At 41.2% G+C, this 24,732-nt stretch overlaps 1 protein-coding gene across 1 annotated transcript in view; it reads right to left on the bottom strand.

Annotated features, from left to right (window-relative positions):
• nell1 (neural EGFL like 1) overlaps positions 1-24,732 on the bottom strand; it is a 507,083-nt gene that overhangs the window by 270,287 nt on the left and 212,064 nt on the right. The window contains exon 12 of the mRNA XM_023952325.1: positions 20,960-21,088. Coding sequence (XP_023808093.1) covers positions 20,960-21,088 — 129 coding nt within the window. The remainder of the gene's footprint in view (positions 1-20,959; positions 21,089-24,732) is intronic.

Raw genomic sequence — 24,732 nt, 5'->3', positions numbered from 1 at the left:
TCCTCCAGCATCTGGAGGATTAGGCCCTGTGGCTAGAAGAACAAGCTCACAACTGTGTTAGTGACAGAGTCAAAGCAAAGCACAGAGATACAGAGAGGTGCTTCAAGCACGACTTTGATATTTTTTTCGGACCACCACAGATGTGCCCATGTTTTGTCCACAGACAGCCTGTACCAATCTGTAAGGGCCGTTGTGACTAAGCCATGAACTGTATCTCTTTAGGTTTCATTACTAAATACTCGTAAACTCAGGGGCGAAGTTACTTGGGGGGGCTGGGTAGCTCCCTCCAAGCCAGGGTGCTCACACTTTTTTGGCGTGTGAGCTACTTTTGAATCGACAATGTCTTGAAGATCTACCTATAAATATATATGTATATACTGATGATTAAAAACTACACAGTAAGATTACACAAAGATACTTTTGTATTAACAGATGAGGCGTTTTTTTACAAAGACAGATAGCAGCGACTATCGAATGTCATGCTCTGTTGTAAACTGTGCAATGCGGGAAGCATGGCATTTCTCGGTGAGGATTTTGATTGGCTGGTGGATTTTTTTAGAAGTACATTTTTTTTTGTTATTTCTTTCCTGGCCTGCGATCTACTCTCATGACCTTGAAGATCGACCGGTCGATCATGATCGACGTAATGGGCACCCCTGGCTTAAACAAAACTTGAACAAAAGTTTGTGTTACTAAGAAGACTAGATATAGAAAAAAAGTGAAAGCGAGGGCAGCTCCTGAAATAAATTAGTTTGTCCTCATTCAGGTAGTTGTTTGGAAAAAAGAAAGCCAGTACAGGCAAAATAGTGGATTTTGTATTTGTGATTCACCCAGGTTATTCAAAGAAGAAATATCTATAGTTTTATATTGCTTTAGTACATGCCAACATCAATCTAATGAAAGTCACCATGTTAAAAGACATATGACAAAGAAGTATGACGAAGTCTGTTGCCAAGTAGACCTGTCTCATTCTTCACCACCTGTGTTCTCACGTTTCTCTGAAGGCATTTCACATTAAACAACTCCAAAACAAGATTGAGAGGGAGTTTGCTCCAGACTAGAGACTCAGTATACAAGTACAAATCTATTTTTGGCACAGCCAGGCAGTGTTGGTTTGCCAATGCTGGAAATAAATCCAAACCTGTTGACTCATTTCCTGACTAAATGGTTTCTATTTGTTGCTTTGTTGCATCCAGTGTTTCATTGAGCCAATAAATCTCTATTTTAACACTGCAGACCAAAAAACTGAATTAGTGACAGTATTAAACAAAAATCCTATTTTTATTTCTTACAGTCTGAGATGTGAAATCCTGTCTATGAATTTGTTTTTTTATTTTGTTTTTCCCCCCCGTGAACCGCCACTTTAACGTGGTGGGGGAGTTTGAGAGTTCGAGTGATCCCAGGAGCTAAGCTGTGGGGGCTTAAGCCCCTGGTAGGGTCTCCCATGGCAGACAGGTCCTGGGTGACGAGCCAGACAAAGAGCGGTTCAGTGCCCCCTGATGAAAAGAAAAATCAAGGAACCGATTACGTCGCCCGGATTAGCCTCACCGGGGCCCCACTCTGGAGCCAGGCCCGGGGTTGGGGCTCGCAGGCGAGCGCCTGGTGACCAGGGCTCTTCCCACGGGCCCTGGTCAGGCACAGCCTGAAGGAGCGACGTGGGACAACTCTCCCATGGGCCCACCACCCGTAGGAGACCTCAAAAGGGGCGGGTGCATTGTGGTTTGGGTGGCAGTCGAGGGCGGATGCCTCGGCGACCCAGACCCTGGTCATGGAACTTGGCTTTTGGCACAGGGAACGTCACCTCTCTGGGAGGGAAGGAGCCTGAGCTGGTGCGAGAGGTTGAGATATAGTCAGGCTCACGTCCGCACATAGCCTGGGCTCTGAAACTCAGTCCTTAGAGGACAGTCCTTTAAGTCCTTTAAGGACATTGAACTGCTAGCCGTTAGCATGAGGCCATTCTACCTGCCGAGGGAGTTTTCAGATGTCATTGTGATCGCTACGTACATCCCCCCCTCTGCTAATGGCGATGAACCGTGTGATGTCCTGCACTCTGTGGTGAATAGACTTCAAACCCAGAGTCCTAATGCCCTTCTCCTCATCTCTGGAGATTTCAACCATGCCCCTCCATCATCCACACTGCCAACACTCACCCAATACATCTCATGTCCCACCAGAGACAACAGAACACTGGACTTACTGTATGCCAACTCCAAGGAGGCATACACTTCAACTGCTCTGCCCCCCCTGGGAAGATCTGACCACAACCTGGTTCATCTCCTGCCTGTGTACAAACCCTGTGTATGCAGGCAACCAGCTGTCTACCGCACTGTGAGGACATGGACTGATGAGGCTCTGAAGGACTGTTTTGAAACTACAGTGTGGGAGGAACTGTGTGGTCCACATGGGGAGGACATTGACCGTCGAACAGATTGTAAAACGGACTACATCAACTTCTGCGTGGAGAACACCGTACCCACCAGGAAAGTACGCTGCTTCTCCAACAATAAACCATGGATTACTCCTGAGATAAAGGCTCTCCTGAAGGAGAAGAAGAGGGCCTTTAAATCAGGCAACAAAGAGGAGCTGAGGGCTGTTCAGAAGGAGCTGAGACGCAACATCAGACAGGGAAAAACGAGCTACAAGAGGAAGTTGAAGGAGAAGCTGCAGCAAAACAACGTCAGCGGGGTGTGGCGAGGGCTGAGGACTATCACTGGATACAATGAGCCCAGCACTCAGGCTGAGGGGGACCAGACGTGGGTCAACGACCTGAATCTGTTTTTCAATAGATTCGACTAGTTGCCCACCCTGTCTCCATCCCTTCTGCATTCAACGACCCCTACCCCTATTGTGCCTCATCCTGACACCTCTGACGACTCAGCCCGCAGCCCCCTCCCCTCACCAACCCCCACACTGCCACTCACAAAAGCCCAGGTGAGAAAGCAGCTCAGCAGAACAAAGGCTAGGAAAGCGTCGGGCCCAGATGGCATCAGCCCCAGGCTCCTCAGGACATGTGCAGATGAACTGTGCAGCGTTATGCTGTACATGTTCAGTCTGAGGCTGAAGCTGGGGAAGGTGCCACAGCTGTGGAAGACATCCTGCGTGGTCCCGGTTCCAAAGACATCCCGGCCGACTGACTTCAAGGACTACAGACCGGTGGCGCTGACCTCTCATCTGATGAAGACGATGGAGAGGCTGGTGCTCACACATCTTCGTCCCATGGTCAGCCAGTCAATGGACCCGCTGCAGTTCGCCTACCAGCCCGGCATCGGAGTTGAGGATGCTGTCATCTTCCTCCTGGACAGAGCTCTGTCACACCTGGACCAGACTGGGAGCTCTGTGAGAGTCATGTTTTTCGACTTCTCCAGCGCTTTCAACACCATTCAACCGCTGCTGCTGAGGGACAAGTTGGTGCACATGGGCGTGGACCAGCATCTGTCTGCATGGATGCTGGACTACCTCTCAAACCGACTGCAGTACGTGAGGTCTCGCCACTGTGAGTCTGACATGATCGTCTGTAACACAGGAGCACCGCAGGGAACAGTTCTGGCTCCGTTCCTGTTCACTGTCTACACTATATTGAGGTCGTGGACACATTTAAATATCTGGGTGTTCACCTGAACAACAGACTGGACTGGTCCAACAACACGGATGCTCTGTACAGGAGGGGCCAGAGTCGCCTTCACCTGCTGAGGAGACTGAGGTCCTTTGGCGTGTGCAGACAGCTGCTGAGGACCTTTTACGACACTGTGGTGGCCTCAGTGGTCCTTTATGGAATTGTGTGCTGGGCGGGGGGCAGTGCAGGCAAAGACTTGAAGAGGCTTAACAAACTGGTTAGGAGGGCCGGCTCTGTCCTGGGCTGCACACTTGAGTCCATCGAGGAGGTGGCGGACAGGAGGATGTTAGCTAAGCTGACATCCATCATGGATAACCCCTCCCACCCCCTGCACAAAACTGTAGAGGCGCTGACCAGCTCCTTCAGCACAAGACTGTTGCACCCTCAGTGTAAGAAGGAGCGCTACCGCAGGTCATTCCTCCCCACAGCCATCAGACTGTACAACACTGTGTTACAGTGACACTCCACGGTCCCAGGGGTGTTTTTCTGTTTAGTTTAGTCATTGATTCATTTACTTTTGTTGTAGTTGTTGTTTTTCAATTTTAAATTGTTTTTTGTTCCTGAACAGTTGTTTGTTTTTGTTCTTGGTGTGAACTTCATTAGTTATTTCTGTATTTTGAAAAAATTTGTAATGTTTTTTTACAGTTTATATGTTTTGCAGACCGCATGTTTTTTACACTTTTGCAGCTGTATTTATTTAATATTTATTTCTTTATTGAATAAGAATCTCATTTTTGATAATAATTTTTCATAACAATTTTAGTAATATTTTTAATTATCTAATATAAATGTAATTTGTGATGTCCTTTATTGATGTTATATTATATAGATTATTTCCGAATGTCGTGTTGCTGCCACAGATAAATGAAATTTCCCCATTGTGGGATTAATAAAGTCATCTATCTATCTATCTACACCGCAGACTTCATGTCCAGCTCAGCATCTTGTCACCTGCAGAAGTTCTCGGATGACTCTGCCGTTGTCGGACTAATCATGGATGACGATGACAGAGAGTATAGAGAGCTGATTCAGAACTTTGTGGACTGGTGCCAGCGGAACTACCTCCAGATTAATGCAGGGAAAACCAAGGAGCTGGTGGTAGACTTTCGCAGGCACACTCACTCTACAATAGCACCGGTGAACATCCAAGGAAGGGACATAGAGAGAGTGGATTCATACAAGTACTTGGGTGTTCACCTCAACAATAAACTGGACTGGTCACACAATACAGAAGCACTGTACAAAAAAGGACAGAGCAGACTTTATCTGCTGAGGAGACTGAGGTCTTTTGGAGTGCAGGGATCACTCCTAAAGACTTTTTATGACTCTGTAGTGGCATCAGCCATCTTTTATGGATTGGTTTGCTGGTGTAGCAGCATCTCGGCTGCAGAAAGGAAGCGGCTGGAGAAGCTTGTGAAGAAGGCCAGCTCCGTTCTGGGGCTGCCTTTGGACTCAATGCAGGAGGTGGGAGAGAGGAGGATGGTAGCTAAGCTATCATCCATGATGGAGAACGACGCCCACCCCATGTATGAGTCCGTGTCCTCTCTGTGCAGCTCCTTCAGCGTCAGACTGAGACATCCTAAGTGTCTGAAGAAGCGACACCGCAGGTTGTTTCTACCTGCTGCCGTTAGACTGTACAACCTTAACTGCTCCCAGTGAACCACGTTGAACAACATCATCGGCTCTGTCATATTTCTTTTATCCTGTGCAATAACCGATATATATTCATCCTGTGCAATTTTTTTTGGAAATGTATGTGTATATTGTGTATATATGTGAGTATATTGACTCCATAGTTTGTTTCTTTTATATATTGCTCTCTCTCTGCCCTGTACTGCTGCCGCAAAAAGGAAATTTCCCCATCGTGGGACGAATAAAGGAATATCTTATCTTATCTTATCTTAGAGAGGGGTTGCTCAAGGTGAGAGGCGGCGGGCTAGTGTGGGCTTACTCGTGAGCCCCCAGCTCAGCCGCCAAGTGTTGGAGTTCATCCCGGTGGACGAGAGGGTCATGTCCCTCCGCCTCCGGGTGGGGGACAGGTCTCTAACTGTGGTTTCGGCTTATGGGCCGAACAGCAGTTTGGAGTACCAGGCCTTCTTGGTGGCCCTCGAAGGGGTACTGGAAAGTGCCCCAACGGGGGACTCCATTGTCTTCCTGGGTGACTTCAATGCCCACGTGGGCAATGACAATGGCACCTGGAGGGGCGTGATTGGTAGTAATGCACCCCCTGATCTGAACCCGAGTGGTGTTTTGTTATTGGACTTCTGTGCGCGTCAACTAATTTTGTTTCTGTACATTACCACAGTGAATTTTAAATCAAACAACTCAGATGCCATTGAAGTGCAGACTTTCAGCTTTTATTCCATGATTTGAACAAAAATATTGCATAAAAACGTGAAAAAACTAAAGCATTTTTTAAACACAATCCCTTCATGTAATGGGCTCGTAAGTAATTGGACAATTGACTTCCATGCTATTGCAGGTGTGGGCAATTCCCTTGTTATGTCATTATGAGTAAAGCAGATGAAAGGCCTGGGGTTGATTAGAGGACTCATGCTTGCATTTTGAAGATTTTGCTGTAAACAGACAAAATGCGGTGAAAGGAGCTCTCCATGCAGGTGAAAGGAGCCATCATTAAGCTGAGTAAACAGAAAAAAAAACATTCGAGAAATTGCAACAGTATTAGGAGAGGCAAAATCAACAGTGTGGTACATCCTGAGAAAGAAAGAGAGCACTGGTGAACTCAGCAATGCAAAAAGACCTGGACTTCCACGGAAGACAACAGTGGTGGATGATCACAGAATCATGTCCATGGTGAAGAGGAACCCGCTCACAACACTCTCCAGGAGGTAGGCGTATCAATATCCAAGTCTACCATAAAAAGAAGACTGCATGAAAGTAGATACAGAGGGTACATTGCAAGATGCAAGCCACTCATAAGCCTCAAGAATAGGAAAGCTAGATTGGACTTAGCTAAAAAGCATCTAAATGCCAGGACAGTTCTGAAAAAAACATTCTTTGGACAGATAAAACCAAAATTAACCTCTACCAGAATGATGGCAAGAGAAAAGTATTCAGAAGGCGCGGAGAAGCCCATGATCCAAAGCACACTACATCATCAGTAAAACACTGGAGGCGGTGTGATGGCCTGGGCGTGCATGGCTGCTAGTAGCACTAGGACTCTATTGTTTATTGATGACATGACACAGGACAGAAGCAGCCCAATGAATTCTGAGGTGTTCAGAGACATACTGTCTGCACAGATCCAGGTGAATGCAGCCAAACTGATTGGGCAGCGTTTCATAATACAGATGGACAACGACCCAAAACATACAGCCAAAGCAACTCAGGAGTTTATTAAAGCAAAGAAGTGGAATATTCTTGAATGGCCAAGTCAGTGACCTGATCTTAACCCAATTGAGCATGCATTTCACTTGTTGAAGACTAAACTTCAGACAGAAAGGCCCACAAACAAACAGCAACTGAAAGTTGCTGCAGTAAAGGCCTGGCAGAGCATTCAGAAGGAGAAAACCCAGCATCTGGTGATGTCCATGAGTTCAAGACTTCAGGCTGTCATTTCCAACAAAGGGTTTTCAACCAGATAGTAGTAATGAGCAGTTTGTTTTCAGTTATTTCATCTGTCCCATTACTTACGAGCCCATGAAATGAAAGGATTGTGTTTAAAAAATGCTTTAATTTTTCACATTTTTATGCAATCTTTTTGTTCAACCCATGGAATAAAAGCTGAAAGTCTGTACTCCAAGGCATGTGGGTTGTTTGATTTAAAATTCACTGTGGTAATGTACAGAAACAAAATTAGAAAGAATGTGTCTCTGTCCAAATATTTATGGTCCTGACTGTATCTACTATGCTGCGCTAATGGCAACTCAACTCATTCCATTCTATTTTTTCATACGTATTTAATATTCAATTGTTTCTGTACATATTGTACTTTTTTTTTTAGACATGTGAGTTACAGTCTTTTCATTTTTTATTTTGTTGTATTTAATTTTATTTTATTCACCACTCCAAGGCTGCTTCAATTATATTGTATCACCATGTACAATGACAATAAAAGGATTCTGATTAATTGCATGAACCGTTTTCAACCTAGTTCAAAGAATGTCAACACTGGAGCTAAAGCTCTGGTGTAAAGGGTTACTAAATTGTTATAATTTAACATATTTGATTTTAAGTTGATATCACTGATATATTTATGTAAAAAAAATGGCATTTTATAAAAACTGTGACTTTAATAGATTTTTAAGTTTGTGATTACTTGTAAGCAAAAATTAAAACACAAATTTTGATCAATTCTATTGAACAAGGATAATCTGCAAGTACAAGCAAGGCATGAAAAACAGGAAATGTACAAAAAGTAGAACCCCAACCAGGATGATGTATACCAATATTTGGATATGGAGTTTCAGGCCAGACAAGCTTACATTGATTGTGGGACCATAAGAGAGGATACCAGAGCTTAATCCATATTGGATGTTTATCCAAAGAACTGCATCATGCAAGTATTAAGTAAAAAGTATAAAATAAAATTTTACATTTTTTTTCCACCATTTGGTATGTCACTGCAGGCGCTTGGAGAAATGCGTATAATCCTTAATCCCCAAAATGATGAATTTTTTGAGGAAGTCATTTTACGGAGTTTAGAAGAAGGCAAAAAAGCCACCAATCAACAGCTATAAAAGTAAGTTTATGTCTTTGTGATACATGCCTGTAGTTAGATGTGTGAATGCTTCTTATGAGAAAACACTAGGTTATATGTGTTTCTTCTTCGAGAAGTAAAATTGAATATATTGTGTTTCAGTGGAAGCCAACATTGCTCTGGTGAAGGCCCTTCCCATTCTCTTTCCCTCAGTGGCTCCTCCATCAAAGAAACTGGGGTGTGCTAGTGAAGCTTTACTGCATGTTCTGGAGGTAAAACATTTTTTTTGTCATAAGCAGATACACAAAGAAATTACTACATTGAAGATACTAAAGAAAAAATGTTTTGTCTGCTTTATAGCCAACAGAAGATCCAAACGTCTTCATCCAGAAGAAAGGCCTGTCAAGTCCAGTCTTGGTGTTCGATGGCAGCAGATCCATCGTTGCTATTGATTTGATGCCAGTTACGTTTGAAAAAGAAACGCTTCATGAGGGTCTGATTTTTTTTAATGGCATATTACTGCACACTACATCTGGCCCTCCCCAAAATGTGTGGCCACCCTAATTTCTGTCATTCAGACAGAGATCCTTCAGGATTCAATTCACGAGCCGGACACCACCACCACATATAAGAGCATTAAAGTAAATCATTTTTTGGAAAAAAAACTGCTTTTGCAGTTTGATGTGTATGTCTGTTCTTTTGTGTATGTCTGTTCTTTAGATGGTTATTCTACTTGTGTTGTTGAAGAAACAGTTGTATTCCAAGTGCCTTTCGGTATTGTAACACAAATCTCAATTTGTAAGTTGAATAAAAGAATCCACAAGTTAATTTGTTTTCATTATTTTTAGTATTGAAATGAGAAAAAAACCAGCTTGCAACAGCTTCTTTCAAGATTTATTTTCTGAATTTTAGTAGGCAAGAAATTTGAATCAAGCTCCTATATCGGGGTCTTTAGATCTTTTGTCTTTAATTACTACTTAAAATAAGTGTTTTTCCCTAATTTCAAGATTAAACCTATTTACTAAGGGTTAAATCTTTCTTCTTAAATAAAGACATCTTGTTAAGTAAAATTTACTAGCTGCACTGGCAGATAATTTGACTTATTTCTAGTCCATTTCCATACAAATACTTTTAGAATTATTACTTTCTAGAATTAAGATGGTGGTTTTTTGCAGTGTAGGCAGTGTGTTTGTTAGAAGCAGTACTATTTTTTAATGCATGAGATGGTGGATCTATTGTCACTGAAAATACAGTGAAAAAAATAATTAAATGTAAAGCGTCAAAGAAGCATTATGATTAACATTTGTTGTGAACCTGCATGAAAGCAGAAAATGGTTATGAAAAAAAACCTTTACTTGCCAAGACTTCTTCGACAGGCGAATTATAAGGTAAAGATCACATCTACAAAAATAAATTGGGTTTATTTATTTAATTTGGTAAGAGACACAGAAAAACAATTTTGCACTATAAGGCGCATTTTAAAAACTGTTTTTTTTCTCCAAAAAATGACAGGAGCGCTTATATATGGATTATTTTTGGTTGTGCTGACTGATGTTGAAACGATTTTGAGAGGTACATGGTGGTCTGTCAAAATGTTTGGTTGGGTGTTCTTGTGAGTCTGAAATGTGGGTTATAGAGTTGTAGTTGTTATAAACAAGGTTGGGCGTTAGCATAGTCACAGTAATGTTTGTTTCAGTGCTATCAGTCTGTTTTTTTTTTACGTGTTGTGTACAAGGTTGGGAGTTTACAGGTGTTATGAATACGCTAACGCAGATCACGCTTCTAATATGGCTAACATGTAGCGTGTTATAAACAATTGGTAAAGTTACTGAGTACTGTGAACATGGTTAATAAAGTCTGATGGATTTATTTCAGATTCTTTTTTCTCGCTTAATGCAATTCATAGTTCGGAGTGCCTTATTTATGACAACATTTTGAAAATAGACCATTCATTCAAGGTGCGACTAATAAACCAGTATGCCCTAATACATATTACCAAATTATTTTAAGTAACAGAAAAAAAATTGGAAAGGCATTGTCTGTGGGATACATAATGATTCAAAGGAATTTAAAAATGCTCTCACCTGTGATAGTCTCAATCATCATCATATATTTATTATGTTTTTGTCATTCTTTTCACATTTTCCTCTGGTATTGTAGTCTTCTCTAGGGAAAGAATTTCTCAGGAATTTTAGCTCCCAGGGAGATAACTGTATATTTTTGATAACAAACAGTCCTTGGTCTTTCCCAAAACGATTCACTGCAATGTTGTCAGGCATCTTTACATCTATCCTGTGTTTATAAAAAGCATTTTAGTTTTTTTAGATGCAAAATTGTCAGCTTGACCTTCTGTGCTGATGTGTTTGACAGAGACTTTCTGGCACTTACAAAGACATCCAGTTATGGGAAAAAAAGATGCCAATGGTCCCAATTCCTTCCTGCTTATGAATATGTTTCCTTCAGTTAAATAACAAACTTCCACTTGTTTAGAAATGACTGTAAAAGTCTTCCCCAGAGAGATAAGAAGCAGCCGGTACTCTTCTCAGATCATAACTAAGCTTTTCCTCCTTGGCATATCCACATCTGAAAGATTCAGAGCAAACTGCCAACAATGTGTCTGTAGAGATGTTTAGATATACTATTCAGTCAATCAAGTGCATTTAATTAACAGCTCTTGGCTGTTGCTCATATTTAATTGATATAGAAGAAAGACTTTCTTTCTTTTTTCAAAATTCTGCTGAAAGATACTACATAATCAGTTTTTCACTTATTTGAAGTTGTAAGAATGTGATTAAAAGGCCCCAAAAAAAGCAGGGTTAGTTTGAATCAAGCGGATGAAGCACATATAATGTTTGCTTTTTATTTAACTGGAATAGTATACAGGAAAATGTGTGCAGAATATGGACTGGAAAACCCAAAGTCTACATGGGAAAAACCTCAGAAAGTGGTAGAATGAGATATGAAAGATCCTGTGGTATGGGAATGGCGAACCAACCAGACATTGTTGTGGAGGATAAAGAACAGAGGAAAGCCGTTGTGGTGGATGTGGCAGTATCACATCTGAACCATCAGGAAGAAGGAAGATGAGACTGAAACATCAGGAAGAAGGAACATGAGAAACTGGAGAAATACCAGGGACTCAGAGAAGAGCTGGAGAAAGCATGGAACATGAAGGTGACAGTGGTGCCACGGGTAATTGGAGCACTCGGGGCAGTAACCCCCAAGCTGGAGCAGTGGCTACAGCAGCTCCCTTGAAAGACCTCAGATATCTCAGTCTAGAAAAGCACAGTGCTAGGAACAGCTAAGATACTGCGCAGGACACTAAAGCTCCCAGGCCTTTGGTAGAAGATCCAAGCTTGCGTGAGAAACCACCCACGGAGGGTGAGGTTTTGTTTTCTTTTTTTCAATACATAGACAAACTTTTTTCTAAAAATTCAAATATCATTGAGAAGAGTATTTATTTTCATAATTACATTCAAGAAATTAAACTTTAATATAATAAAGATTCAAGGTCGAATGTTTAATTGATTTCAAGTATTTATTTGGTTATTTTGGGGTTTCACCACACAAACCCCCAAAACCAGGATTTCAGAAAAAATATACCCACAAACCCCACACATAAGGGAATGTTCTACAGTGTTTTTGTATTGTATGACTCATTTCTGTGTTTGAGTCTAACACAAAGCAAAACTGTGACTATGAAAGAACTGAGTCTAAAGTCCATCATATAACTGTTTACATTAAACCCTTTTTATTTTTATGCCGATCCTATCAACAGGGTTTATGTTCGCAAACAGTAGTTAAAGGATCAAATCCTGTTCTTATAGTTTACGTGAGGAAGCTTTTTAAATACATATGACAGTGTGTATGTAAAGAGGATTTCTTTTCTAAAAAAGCAGCTATTTATAAGGCAGCTGATTTTCTATTTTAATGGAACAACATTCAAATGTTTTCCAAATGTGAGGAAGGGGACACAGGTCTTAGTGGGTCGTTCCTTTTTAAACAAATTAAACATGACAAGATCGATAAACACAGCTGCTACATTATTTTAAAGAGGGCAGCAGAAAGGGCTAAATAAAGGCTTAAGAATATGGTAATACTACATCAAACGGGGGGCTTTACATAATTACACCCCATCTCATTTAAAATATGCTTATATAAATGTATTTACTCAAAAACAAATCCCAGTTTAGCAGCCGCATGGCCTATAAATTTAATTTTTGTCCTTACATGTTGCTTACAAACAGGGCAAGGTGTACCTTTTTCTTAAATAAAGATGTGCTGGGAAAAATTATGGAATTGAACCTTGAGCTAATCTTGCTCCCGTCTGTTGAAAGCTGTTTAAGAAAACACAAGAGGCAGGTTCATCATAGTAATTACTGTGATTGATTGGCTAAAAAATTATTTTTACAGAGGTTTTCCAAAAATAGTATTCTTTTTTTATCTGGGTGTTGAAGTGTATTTTTCACTGCATCATTATATGTTATGTGTTGGAAGATAATTGATTTTTAAAGCCATCTGCCAATCATAACCACAGGCATTTTTTTGGCTTTCGTCGAGGAATAGTAAACTGGGAGTAGTTTTCATCTATCAGTTCATGAAGCAGAGAATTTAGGCCGACAAACTTTTCTTTTCATTTCACAAGAGATTAATAATAATCTGGGAAGTCGAGAAAGGGCTGTGTGTGACAATTTAATATCCACAGACAAAGTCTGTTTAAAAGTGAATATTGGGAGGCTCAGTCATCTCTTCATTGGGTTTTAAATACATTTTACTTGCTTTATAAACTGTCATTGCTGGCACTTTAACTCAATTGGTGAATGTGCCACTCTGTAATACTTTCTCTTCCTATTAGAAAAAAAGCCAAAACTGACCCACACTGGTAATTTTTAATAAAGTTTCTTTAGTAATATATTTAAGACCCACTCCAATCATCTTTTGATTTATTTTTTCAAAGGGTTCCCACATTTTTAGCCAAAATCATGAAACCCGTTGGCACGGCCTCTGCTGAGATCCCATCATTCCTCTGTTTATACTTTCTTCTGCTAGCTTACAGCCTCTCAACCCCAAGCTAACATCAGTGGTGCAACAAAATGGTGAGCAATTTTGAAGCTATTGAGCCGCACAGTTCAGAGACAACTTCCGGCTGGGACGAGGAAAACAAAGGCTACGTTCACACTGCAGGCTGAAACGACCCAATTCCGATTTTCTTGCCCCTAAGCGACCCAATTTCGATCTTTTCATTACAGTCTGAATGACACAGATCCGATCTTTTCAATTGCGACCCAGGCCTCTTGGGTTTGCCGTCCTGAATCCGAAACGTAGCCGATCTTTTCAATTGCGACCGCCGTCTGACCGGCCAGGCCACCTAAATCTGTATCGTACGTCATTGATACGCAACAAACGTCATCATTCTGCGTTGAAATAGGGGGGAACGAAACCACGGCGGACGATGCTGAAGAAACCCGTCAGTGGAAGGGAAGCGAAGTCACGGATTGGATTAATATTTGGGGTTACAGCTCTATTCAGGCCAAACTCCAGGGCTCTTATCGCAACCGGGCGGTTTTTGAAAAAAATTAACAGCTAAATGGCCGAGCGTGGTGTTGAACATTTCTCGCGAGTACTTTTTTTCTTTCTCCCCTTCCCGACCGTGGTCAGAAGCGCGGGGGACCCAAGGCGGATCCTCCTCCTCCTCCCTGTTCTGACCCTTAGATTCTCCAGGATTCTCCGGAATGGGTTAATAAAGAGTCCATAGCATTTATTCTGGGGGAAACCTTCTTTTATTACCGTTGTCCTTCCTCCGTAACACACAACTTGAATGCGCGCCCACACTGCCGCCCCCCCATTCTCTCTCGCTGCACGTGCTCTTTTCCTGTCCCTTACACAAACGCGCGCGCGCGTGGGCCCAATACATTCCACAACAGTGGTTACAGACGATCCTGGCTCCAATGCCTTCTTAAAAATGGGAAGATTTTTATTGTGCTGGCTCCTTTGTGAAAATAAATGTATTAATGTAAAAAGAGCTCCGCTGTTGACAACACTGTTGTTGACATCCATGTTAACCTAAGCTACTTCCGCAAACAACGAGTGACGTCATTCGACGTTGAGTACTCTTCTGCGCATGCGGGTCAACTCTGGGTCGTTTCACGGTCACACTGTAGATCACAAAAGTTCGGATTTACTTGGAAATGTGAACGGTCTAGCAAACAATTCGGATTTTTTCAAAAAATCGGAATTGAGCATTAAGCCCTGCAGTGTGAACGTAGCCAAAGACATTCATGGATCTCTTTGTCTACAAGCGGATAACAGAGCAGGGAAACTTTGGCCCACCCATTTCATTTGCTGCATCACAAAAGAGAGATTTTTCAAACCAAAGTTGTTTGTCTGTTACTGATTCACCACATTATGAAAAAGGGTGCTTGGACACAACTGCCAGCAAACAGGAGGTGTTCTCACAGTGCCTTACCCACCAATTTTAACTACATCTTTTATTACATATACTTCTTACCCCATCACTCCAATACAAAAGCACACACACATCTTATACAAGGAAGGTGGGGCCAGCAATCTTCTGTCCCCTAATCCATCCCTTGTTGGGAGAACCAGGCTCTCAGCAGTGGTGGCCATGTCCCTGGGTGCTGGCTTCCTGTGCCTGGTGGTCCTCTCTCCGCGCAAGGAGGAAGATCCCTGAGCGGGAGTGGCCTCAGCCTACATCTATGCCATACTCTCTGCTGGGAGGTTGCCTGTAGCGTGAGGTGGGTCTTCCTCGGGAGACCCTGGTTCATGCCTGGGGTGTCGGGATGGGGGGATCCTTAAAACTGCTGGATAATGCTGGGCTGCTTGTCTGGGGCTGCAGGACTTGTGCCAAGGCCCTGGCAGAGCAGGGGAGGCTGTTCTCTAACAGGGTGGGGGTTTGTGCTTTCTGTGCTCCTGCATCTCCCTGCTCTCTGGCGCTGGGCGCCCCTGTGGCTGTCCCTCTGGCCCTGATCTAGGTGGTTGACATTCATTGCCCCAGGGGGCGGTTCCCCTTGATCTGCCTTTCTGTACAGGTGTCTGGGGGATGCTGGCTACCACTGTTGCCTTGATCTCAACGGAGGTGACCTTCTTTTTACATTCCATCATCCTCCAGTAGAGCACAGACACTGACCTGAGCACATGTGTCAGCTCACCTTTGCACTAATAGTATGCGTGATGAAATAAATTCTTGACATGTATTGGTTTGGATGCACAAGTATGTGCGTGTGAGGTTAGACCTCATGGTGCCTTACTATCCAAATAGAACACTTCGCTCCCAAAATGCAGGACTGCTTGTGGTTCCTAGAGTTAATAAAAGTACAGTTGGAGGTAGAGCGTTTAGCCACCAAGCCCCTGTTTTATGGAATAAACTCCCAGCTCATGTAAGAGAGGCCCACACAGTTTCTACATTCAAAGTTAGACTGAAAACATTCATCTTTGGACAGGCTTATTGTCAGACTAGCTAATATTCAGAGATTATTTAACTTAATGTTACTGTGTTTAAATTAAACTTAATAACAATTAGTTGTTAGTAGGCTGCTAGAAGTTTGAGGCTGGGGTAACTATGGTGCACTGGGGTTCTGTCCTCTTTTCTCATCTACTTCTACCCTTCTTCTCTTCTCTACTCTTGATTAATATTCATCATTTAGTTCTCCATGCCTCTGTTTGGTGCAGTGCGATTCATGTACTGCCTGTACTGCTTCCAGATTCCAGTTGGCTCATCCGTGCTCCTGTACCTGACCGCGTACCTCGTGTCAGGCTCGCCTCCTTCTACTGCTCCTACACTTGGCTGTGGATCCTGCCTCTGGCTCGTCTCCGCTCTGTACCTGGCCGTGTACCTTGTCTCTGCTCATGCTCCAACACCTGGCTGTGGATCCTGTGGATCCTCGACTCGGGCCCCCGACTGTCCCCCCAACCTTGTCTGGATGAAGCTCGTCTGCTGGACTTTAAATATGTAGTTATAGAGTTAGATAAGTCCATTCTTCTCTATTAGTTCTGGTAATCGCCTGTTTGTCCTGGGGGAGAATCCCACCTTCATGTGTACACCCCTGAAGTTTCTTCGTTTTTTTCCGGAATCCGTTTTATTTTAGGAGTTTTTCCTTACCTCTTAGGGGGGGTCTAAGGGCAGGGATGTCCAGTTTAGTTTAGTCAGTTTGTTAGTTCAATTTATTATTTTCCTACTGAATTCTATGTAATCATGATTCATTTGATTTTATGTTTTACTTTTCAATTACCGATACGAAGCCCATCGAGACGACTGTTTTGTGAATTTGGGCTATACAAACAAAATTGAATTGAATTGAATTGAGCTGTAGTTGTATTGTGTACGTTGACATGCATGTGTGTGGAGCTCTTTTTGGGGCAAACAGGTATGTTTGAAATATTTGAGTATGTGGATGAATGTGTCTGTGGACATGCACCTCCCTTTTGACTAACATCTACATATGACAATTTAAATGATAAACCTATTTTTGTAATTCCTACTTTTTAATCATCCTCTAATCTCTTCAAGCCCCTTTCATTTTTTTAACATCCCACTCTACTTTTCACCCTTCTCTCTTCCTCTTCCCATCTCTCCTTTCAGGATCAGAAAAAAGTCCTACACATGAGAAGAGAAGATTTTTTTAGATAAATCCAATGTCCAATCCTTCATTCAGAAAGTATAGTCAATTGCAGCCAAATAAATTGCATAGAATAAATAAATATGAGCTTTGGTGGGAAATATTAGGAAAAAAACACATCACAATTAGTGTCTTTTAGTATTCATATACATACATATTTTCTGCATGAAAACACAATCCATATTTTGGGATATTAAAAAAGTCTCCAAATTCCTCACCCGGGTGTTCAAACAAGTGCCATACATGCTGCAGTAAGCAGAATCAATATGCTGCATGATATTCTTCCAAAACAGCTTTTGAGCAACTGCAAGCTTGCTTCTTCCCAATGTCAAAATCTGTAAGGCCTAAAATGAATCAGGGCTCAGAGCGGCTGTCAACTCAAAGCCATGTTTCCTTTGAGTCTAAATGTTCAAGTTTACTGAATGTTTTGGTAAAACGTCAGATTTCATTCTCACAAGATGATTAGGGCCATGGAGAAAATACAGATTTATCTGTCTTCATCAAATGTTGAGTTTGATCTCAGAATTCTGAATGTTTTCCCAGATATCTAATTTGGAATATCAGAATGCTGATTATAATTTCAAAATAAAAACTTGGTCTCTAGTTCTAATTTTAAATTTCTGAATTTTGATTTTAATCTCAAAATGCAGAATTTATTCTAGGAATTCTGATGTCTTTCTTAATAATTTAGATTTTTTTCCCAGATTTGACTTTTTAATTTAATTATTTTGATTTCATTTTCAAAATTCTGAGCTTTTTTCTCTTTGCCCTCTTTCTGCATTAAATCCCAGAATTTTAAATATAATCTAAAAAAAGAAAAACTCAAATTAAAGTTAGACATCTGTAGCAACAAGTCAGGGTTCTGAAATTAATAAGTAAGAATTCTAAAGTTAAACACAGAATATTGATGTAAACCACAGAAGTCTGAGATTAAAAACAGAATTCTTTAAAGAAAAAGTCAGAATCTCTCCTCTTTGTAGGAACAACAAGAAAAATTAAACTTTAACTGTAAAAGCCAGGTTGTAAAAATGACTGTAAAGAGCTAATATGGCCAAAGTCTAAACACAAAAAAAGCCCTGAGTTGCTTTAAAATAATTTGGGATATATTAAAGTTCTACATATTTGATAGAAAAACAACGTTTTCTCAGTCCTGCACCTGACAGACCACTGCTCTGCATGTTCCACTTAATTCTGTGCTTCAGTAAAACTAATTCATGTGCAAAACTGAAGAGCTAAAACACCTGAATCAGGTGATCAACCTCGCACAGACCTGGTGATTCGACAGTCTGTTAATGAGACTTTATTTTTTTAGTCTCTCGTTCCGGACAATAAACTTTTATCCAATCTCTGCTAGATGTTTTGAATGTAAAAAATACATAAATTCTTTGTTCATTTTATGTGGATATTATATATTACATTTATATTATTAATTAAAACTGCAAAATCAGTCATTTTGAATCTGGTATAAAAGGGTGTCTAATCTGACAAAGCAGTATCCTTCAGAATATGCCCAGCAATCTGTTGCTGCAAAACATGTAGACAGTTTTTTTTTGGGACAGCCTATTGTCCAAAATATTATCAAGGGATGTACGTACTCACTGGCTCCAAAGTAATATTGATGGGAATCAAGAAAAACATTCTTCCATTCTTTTATGTGCAATAAAACACAAAAGCACATTTGTCCCCATAGTATGTTTGGATTCTCCACTTTATCTAACATGTAAGGGTTAATGGCAGACAAAGTGTGCGGTTATTACTTTTCAACGCACGCCGTGGAAGCCTGAATCGTCTGTGCGTTTAAAAAGTAATAAACGCACACTTCGAAGGCCATTAACCCGCTAATACCATGGTCTCTTACAAAAGCAATACATATTAACCAGGTTTTAGTCCTTAATTCTTGTTTATTTTTTTCCGATTTGGATAGCTTTTCTAACAATAAGCGGACTATATGTCATGCGATGCGTGACTCCGCGTCGCGCAGCACCACCGCTGCAGTCAAGTTTCGGCGATATATATATATATATATATATATATATATATATATATATATATATATATATATATATATATATATATATATATATATATATATATATATATATATGCTGATCGTCCCGATGGCTTGAATAAAGCATCAGTTCAGAGAGAAAGTTCACCTCTTACCGCTTGTTCTTGTCCAGATGATGAAGCAAAAGGTTGTTTTAAAGAAGCCGGCGCAGTTATACAAAACATTTAAGCTAGCTGACCGAACTTCTTTTTTCACCGTGTGGTTATCAGGTTTTAATGCATACCCAGCAGCCAATCAGAATCGAGTATTCAACCGGACCATGGTATAAGCATATTTATGGACTGACAACAAGGGGAATAACCAGCAAAAACCATGATGAGAAAATGAAAAGAGCACATGGAAAAGCACATGTTTTCGAGGAAAAAAATAATCCATTTTTATGAAATGGGTCTTCCCTACAGTACAGAGCTTGGATAGTTTAAACCACAGTGTTATCAAGATCAATACATAAATTAAACTTACAATATAATTTCAAAGTATAAATATGACTATTTATGATCAAGATTAATCATTTACATATGTATGTGGATATATCTTCATTTTTTATTACTTTAGTTTTATAAAGTTTCCAATCAAGTCACGATTAACCATCCAAAGTTTGATACATCTATGTATAGATACACATCTCTTTTGTTTGCCTTCTTTAGTATTTCTGTTTTGATTGCTTAAATTAAATAATAAATTCCAAAGTCTACTATGTTTGACTTCACATATAAAAAGATATACATTTTCAACTTATTACATCTTTTTAAGATCTTTAGTAGTTTGCAATAAAATAGTCATAAATGTTAAAAGAAATGAGTAAATGTATATAGTGATGTGACTGTAGTGGCTCCACCTCTTGTGTGGGATGTGTTACCGTAAAACCAATTCAAGTTGGAAGTGACAGTGAAGCCATGCCAAATGTCATCATTCTGTACAGTCAAATCTTGCTAATCCAGTTACACAGACGCCTGAGCTGTCTTTAGCATGCAGTCCTCAAATACGGAGAGAGTTGCAGAAGCCAAACTGTTCCGATGCCTGGGTGAATTACATAGCTGATCTAATAATCAGAGCTTCCCAGCCCCTTACTCATGTGGTATAAGACAGCTGAGGGTAAACTCTTTGTACTGCATATCAAAAAAGACTGGTATACCCATGGTGACCAGCTCAAGTGATGTTCAGGGAATCCTGATTTATGTGGTTCTAAAAAATACTGTATTAGTGGACTCAATACAGTGGACTCAAATAAAAAAAATGTAAAAAAGAGCAAGAATTTCAGTCCACACATGAAGTTGCTAAGCTTCTTAACCAAATAAGACCATTAGCTTCATCCTTTCTAAGTATTAAGAACCCACTCAGGAAGCTTATAACACACTGAAAACCCTCTGATGGACTTTGTCCAGATGGTTGAAGTCCTATGGAATGATTAATTCCCATCCAAGACTCAGCATTTGTGTTGTCCTGAGTATAGCCTTTAGCCTCACAAACTGGTCAAAAATCAATTTTGCACTTCGCAGGGCAAATTTTTAACAAGTTTGTTATTTTTTGGCATAAATAAAACATGAAAAGAAAATGGCCTTTTATTCAAAAGATGTAATAGTTGATAACTTTTGACAGAGTTCACACAAGTTCCTTTCAAAACAAAATACGCCCCCTGTCATGGATCTCAACGCAGCAAATCTAGTAATAGGTGATGTGGTCATTTGACGTCAGCAGAGAGAGAAGAAAATGCACAATTTGTTTTAACGTTGTTGGTAGTTCATATTCATGCAGCATTTTATATTAGATATTTTTGGGGGGATTTAAATTATTTAATTAAATATAAATAAAAATATCTCATTTCCAGAGCTTACACTTCAACGGCAGGTTCCTATTATAGGTATGCAAAGACACACCAGCATACCCAAGAAGCATTTTTTAGCTTTGTGAGCTAATAAATTAAATAAGTTGGTCCCATTAGCCACTAAACAGCCAAAGCCCAGAAAAAAATCAGGTCCTACCTTCACAATAAGTAGAATCCCCATGGATGGAAGCATAGCCACTCTTGCATTCGCACTCTGCTTTAGTATTCCTGTTTTTACACTCAGAGTTTTCTCCACAAATTAGTCCCTCTGCACAAAAGTCGTAACCTGCAAAAGAGAGGCAAAAAGAGCAATTAATTTTGCTGTTAAGTCAGAAGGAGACAGAAGGTGCATCCAGACAAACATTTAAAGTCATCTTATATTTTTAACTGCAAAAAAGAACTAATACAAAGCAAATTTCTAAAGAAAATATGGTTCTCTTCAGATAAATAAAAAAGACACTCTACAACTAAAAGGACATATTGATCATTGCCTGTAAAATCTTTCTTTTATTCACAGTAAAAAAACTAACATTACTGTTTTTAAAAAGAAGTGGTTACATACAACTATTTGAAACAAGTTTTCATTTAAACCTGAGAAAAATAAGAGATTTATTGATCTTCTAAAAATATATGCTTTCTCTTTTTTTTTTTTGTCTACAGCATTGAGCTGTCTGACAATCAATAACAGGGGAAAAATGTTATCAAGCCAGAGGCAGTTACTGCTGTCTGTCATTCAAGAAAGGGCCATAAAGCCATTTCCATACGACATGAAGTCAACAGTGAGATGATTATTTATGACACCTGAGACAGCTGCAAAGATTGTCAGGAAAAGGTGTTCCAATAAATTCATGCCAGAACAAAAATATGCCCAAAAAGTGTAATTGTGTAAGTGTACATTTCCTATAACTCAGTATCTTAAATAAGTTCCGCTTGTCAGGGTACATTAATTAAAAAAATGAATGAAGTTTAATTTTCAGGAGAAACAATCTTTGATGTAGCTCAGAAAATGACATTGCTTAGGATGCTGACTATGCCAGTTGTGCTAATGTGGCTAAAAGTGGTAGCATTGCGATCAGCATCATGAACTCACTCAGAAAAGCACATTGCTTAAGGTAATCATATTGGTAAGAGGTACATGTGATAAGTTGATAGAAAATCCACTTTTTTTTTTAATTTTTCTGTTGATTTTATCTCCATAGCAACCATTTTATGTTTTGGTCGCCTGGGGATAACGAATAGATGAACGTCAGTTTCAGACTAATCTGAAAACGTACACTTTTGGATGTCCTTAGCAATGGAGGTCTTTTGTGACCACGCCCCCCTTCCTTATATGTCCAAACACAGTGTTTTTTCAATATGTTCAGATCCAGCCATGGATGCATGCATTCAATTTTCACAGTATTCCACTGAAAAACATGCGAGTTATAACAGTACGCCACAATTGCAAGGTCACAACGTGCACACTGTTTAAAATCTAGAAATTCTGAATTGATAATTTTTCCACATTGGCTTGCCATTGATGCCCGAGACGTGACGAGACGATCTATAAAAATTCCAAAAAATGTGCAAGCTAGATTGCAATAGTTCCCGTAGACCAGGGGTGGGCAATTATTTTAATTCGCGGGCCACATTGGGTTCTAAAATTGGATAGAAGGGCCGGACCACGAGCAGATGTGTGGAGTAAGAATGATATAACATGGAATGTAGATGAAAAAAAAGAAAAATCCTGGGCTGATGCCTTCGTCCTGGGCTGATGCCTTCTGGGCGCAGGGTAGGCAGTGCGGTTGACCGGGAACGGTGGCCGGGTGGCTGGTCGCCGTGGCGGGGGCTGGGGGGGAGCTTGGGATTCTGGGGCCTGGGGTCGTCTGCCCGTGGCCGGTGTTTCACCCGTGGCCAGTAGTTGGCGCACGGCCTGGCCTCCCGGGGGTCGACGTTGCATTCACAGGAGGGGTTAAGGGGCTCACTTGGCTGGGTTTATTTTATTTTATTATTATTATTTAATTTAATTTTTTATATATATGGCTGGGTAGCTCGGTTGGTAAGGTGTAGGACTGTCGTGCAGGAAACCCGGGTTCGATTCCCAGGGCGGAACGAACAATTAATGGTAATGGAAAAAATGGCAATGAAATGGGGGCAATTACCATGGAAATGGGGTAATTACCATAACAATGACGGCTCAGACGTCGCCCGGCCAAACAAGGTCTGCGTCAGGTGCTGAGGGACCAGAGCACCCTGATGTAAAGTGGGCTACTGGAACAAGCCGGAAATGGACTAGATGTGAGAACAAGGTTCTGTTAGAATGCTACTACTCAAGTAATCCCACCCAGAGGGGTTACATGCAGAGAATGTGGAATGAATGGATGCTTTGAAACCCACAATCAAGGCTAACTGCCAAACAACTGGTAGCTCAGTGCTCTAACATCCACAAACGGCAACTCCTATCACAACTTGAGATTGAAGCGATACAATATAATGCCACGGGAGAGCCAGAACAACAGGTCAGAGAGGAGGTTATGCCACACTCCCACCCTGAGATTGGGTACACAGCCCCAACAACCACAATTACGCTGAGCGAGGCAGCAACTGACCTGAAAGACAAGATCGTGTCTACAATGAACACTAGGCAACCCCGACACCAGCTACAACGGTTAAGTGACGTACCTGAAAGTCTACTAGAAACTGTGAATGAAGCATTGAGGGCAATTCCTACCACAACCATCACAGAAACCAATGAACTGGTTTACACTTCAGCAGCAGTGATCCTTGAGATGCTTGGCTACAAGAGCAACCATGGAAGAAAACAGTACCCACCATGGAAGCAACGGTTAGAGGCCAAAATCAAGGCAACTCGGAAGGATGTGAGTAAGCTGACAGAGGCTCAAAGAGGTACAATGAGAAAGCAAGTACCTAAGAGATACAGCCAGATGCCCATACCTGAAGCACTGGAAACTGCCAAACAAAGGCTCCTAGCCTTGAGCAGCCGCCTAAAGAGGTACACAAGAGACAATGAAGCCAGACAAATAAACAGGCTCTTCGCAACTCAACCTGCAAAAGTGTACGCTCAGTGGCAGGGTCAAAACAGCCGAGCAGACCCACCAAGGCTAGAAACTGAACAGTACTGGAAAAGTATATGGGAGAAACAGACAGCACATAACAGCAATGCCCAGTGGCTGGTCTCTCTGAGAAAAGAACATAGCAACCTCCCTGAACAGAATCCAGTAACCATCACAGTGGCAGACATCCAAGAAAGAGTCTCAGGTATGAAGAACTGGACAGCACCGGGCCCTGACATGATACATACCTACTGGCTAAAGAAGCTTACCACACTCCACGAGCGCCTGGCAGCACAAATGAACCAGCTGCTAAGAGATGGGACTCACCCCGAATGGCTAACAGAAGGGCGAACGATCCTGATCCAGAAGGATCCCTCAAAGGGTGCAGTCCCATCCAACTACCGGCCAATAACCTGTCTGTCCACAACATGGAAGCTCATGTCAGGCATCATTGCAACCAAGATAAATAGGCACATGGATCAATTCATGAGTAACACACAGAAGGGCATTGGTAGAGACTCCAGAGGAGCCAAACACCAACTCCTGGTCGACAGAACAGTCGCTCAAGACTGCAAGTCACGACACACCAACCTGTGCACAGCCTGGATTGATTACAAGAAGGCCTATGACTCGATGCCACACACATGGATCACTGAATGCTTGGAGCTGTACAACATCAACAGGACTCTAAGAGCCTTCATAGGAAACTCAATGACGCTGTGGAAAACCACCCTTGAAGCCAATGGGAAGCCACTTGCACAAGTGTCCATCAAATGTGGGATATACCAAGGTGATGCTCTGTCCCCACTGCTGTTCTGCATAGGTCTCAACCCCCTCAGTCAAATAATCACCAAGACTGGCTATGGATACCGACTCA

The sequence above is a fragment of the Oryzias latipes genome, chromosome 3 (assembly GCF_002234675.1).
Source record: "Oryzias latipes chromosome 3, ASM223467v1".
NCBI classification, from domain to species: Eukaryota; Metazoa; Chordata; class Actinopteri; order Beloniformes; family Adrianichthyidae; genus Oryzias; species Oryzias latipes.
Note: the sequence above shows the minus strand (reverse complement) of the source record. Positions and strands in the feature narration are given on the sequence as shown.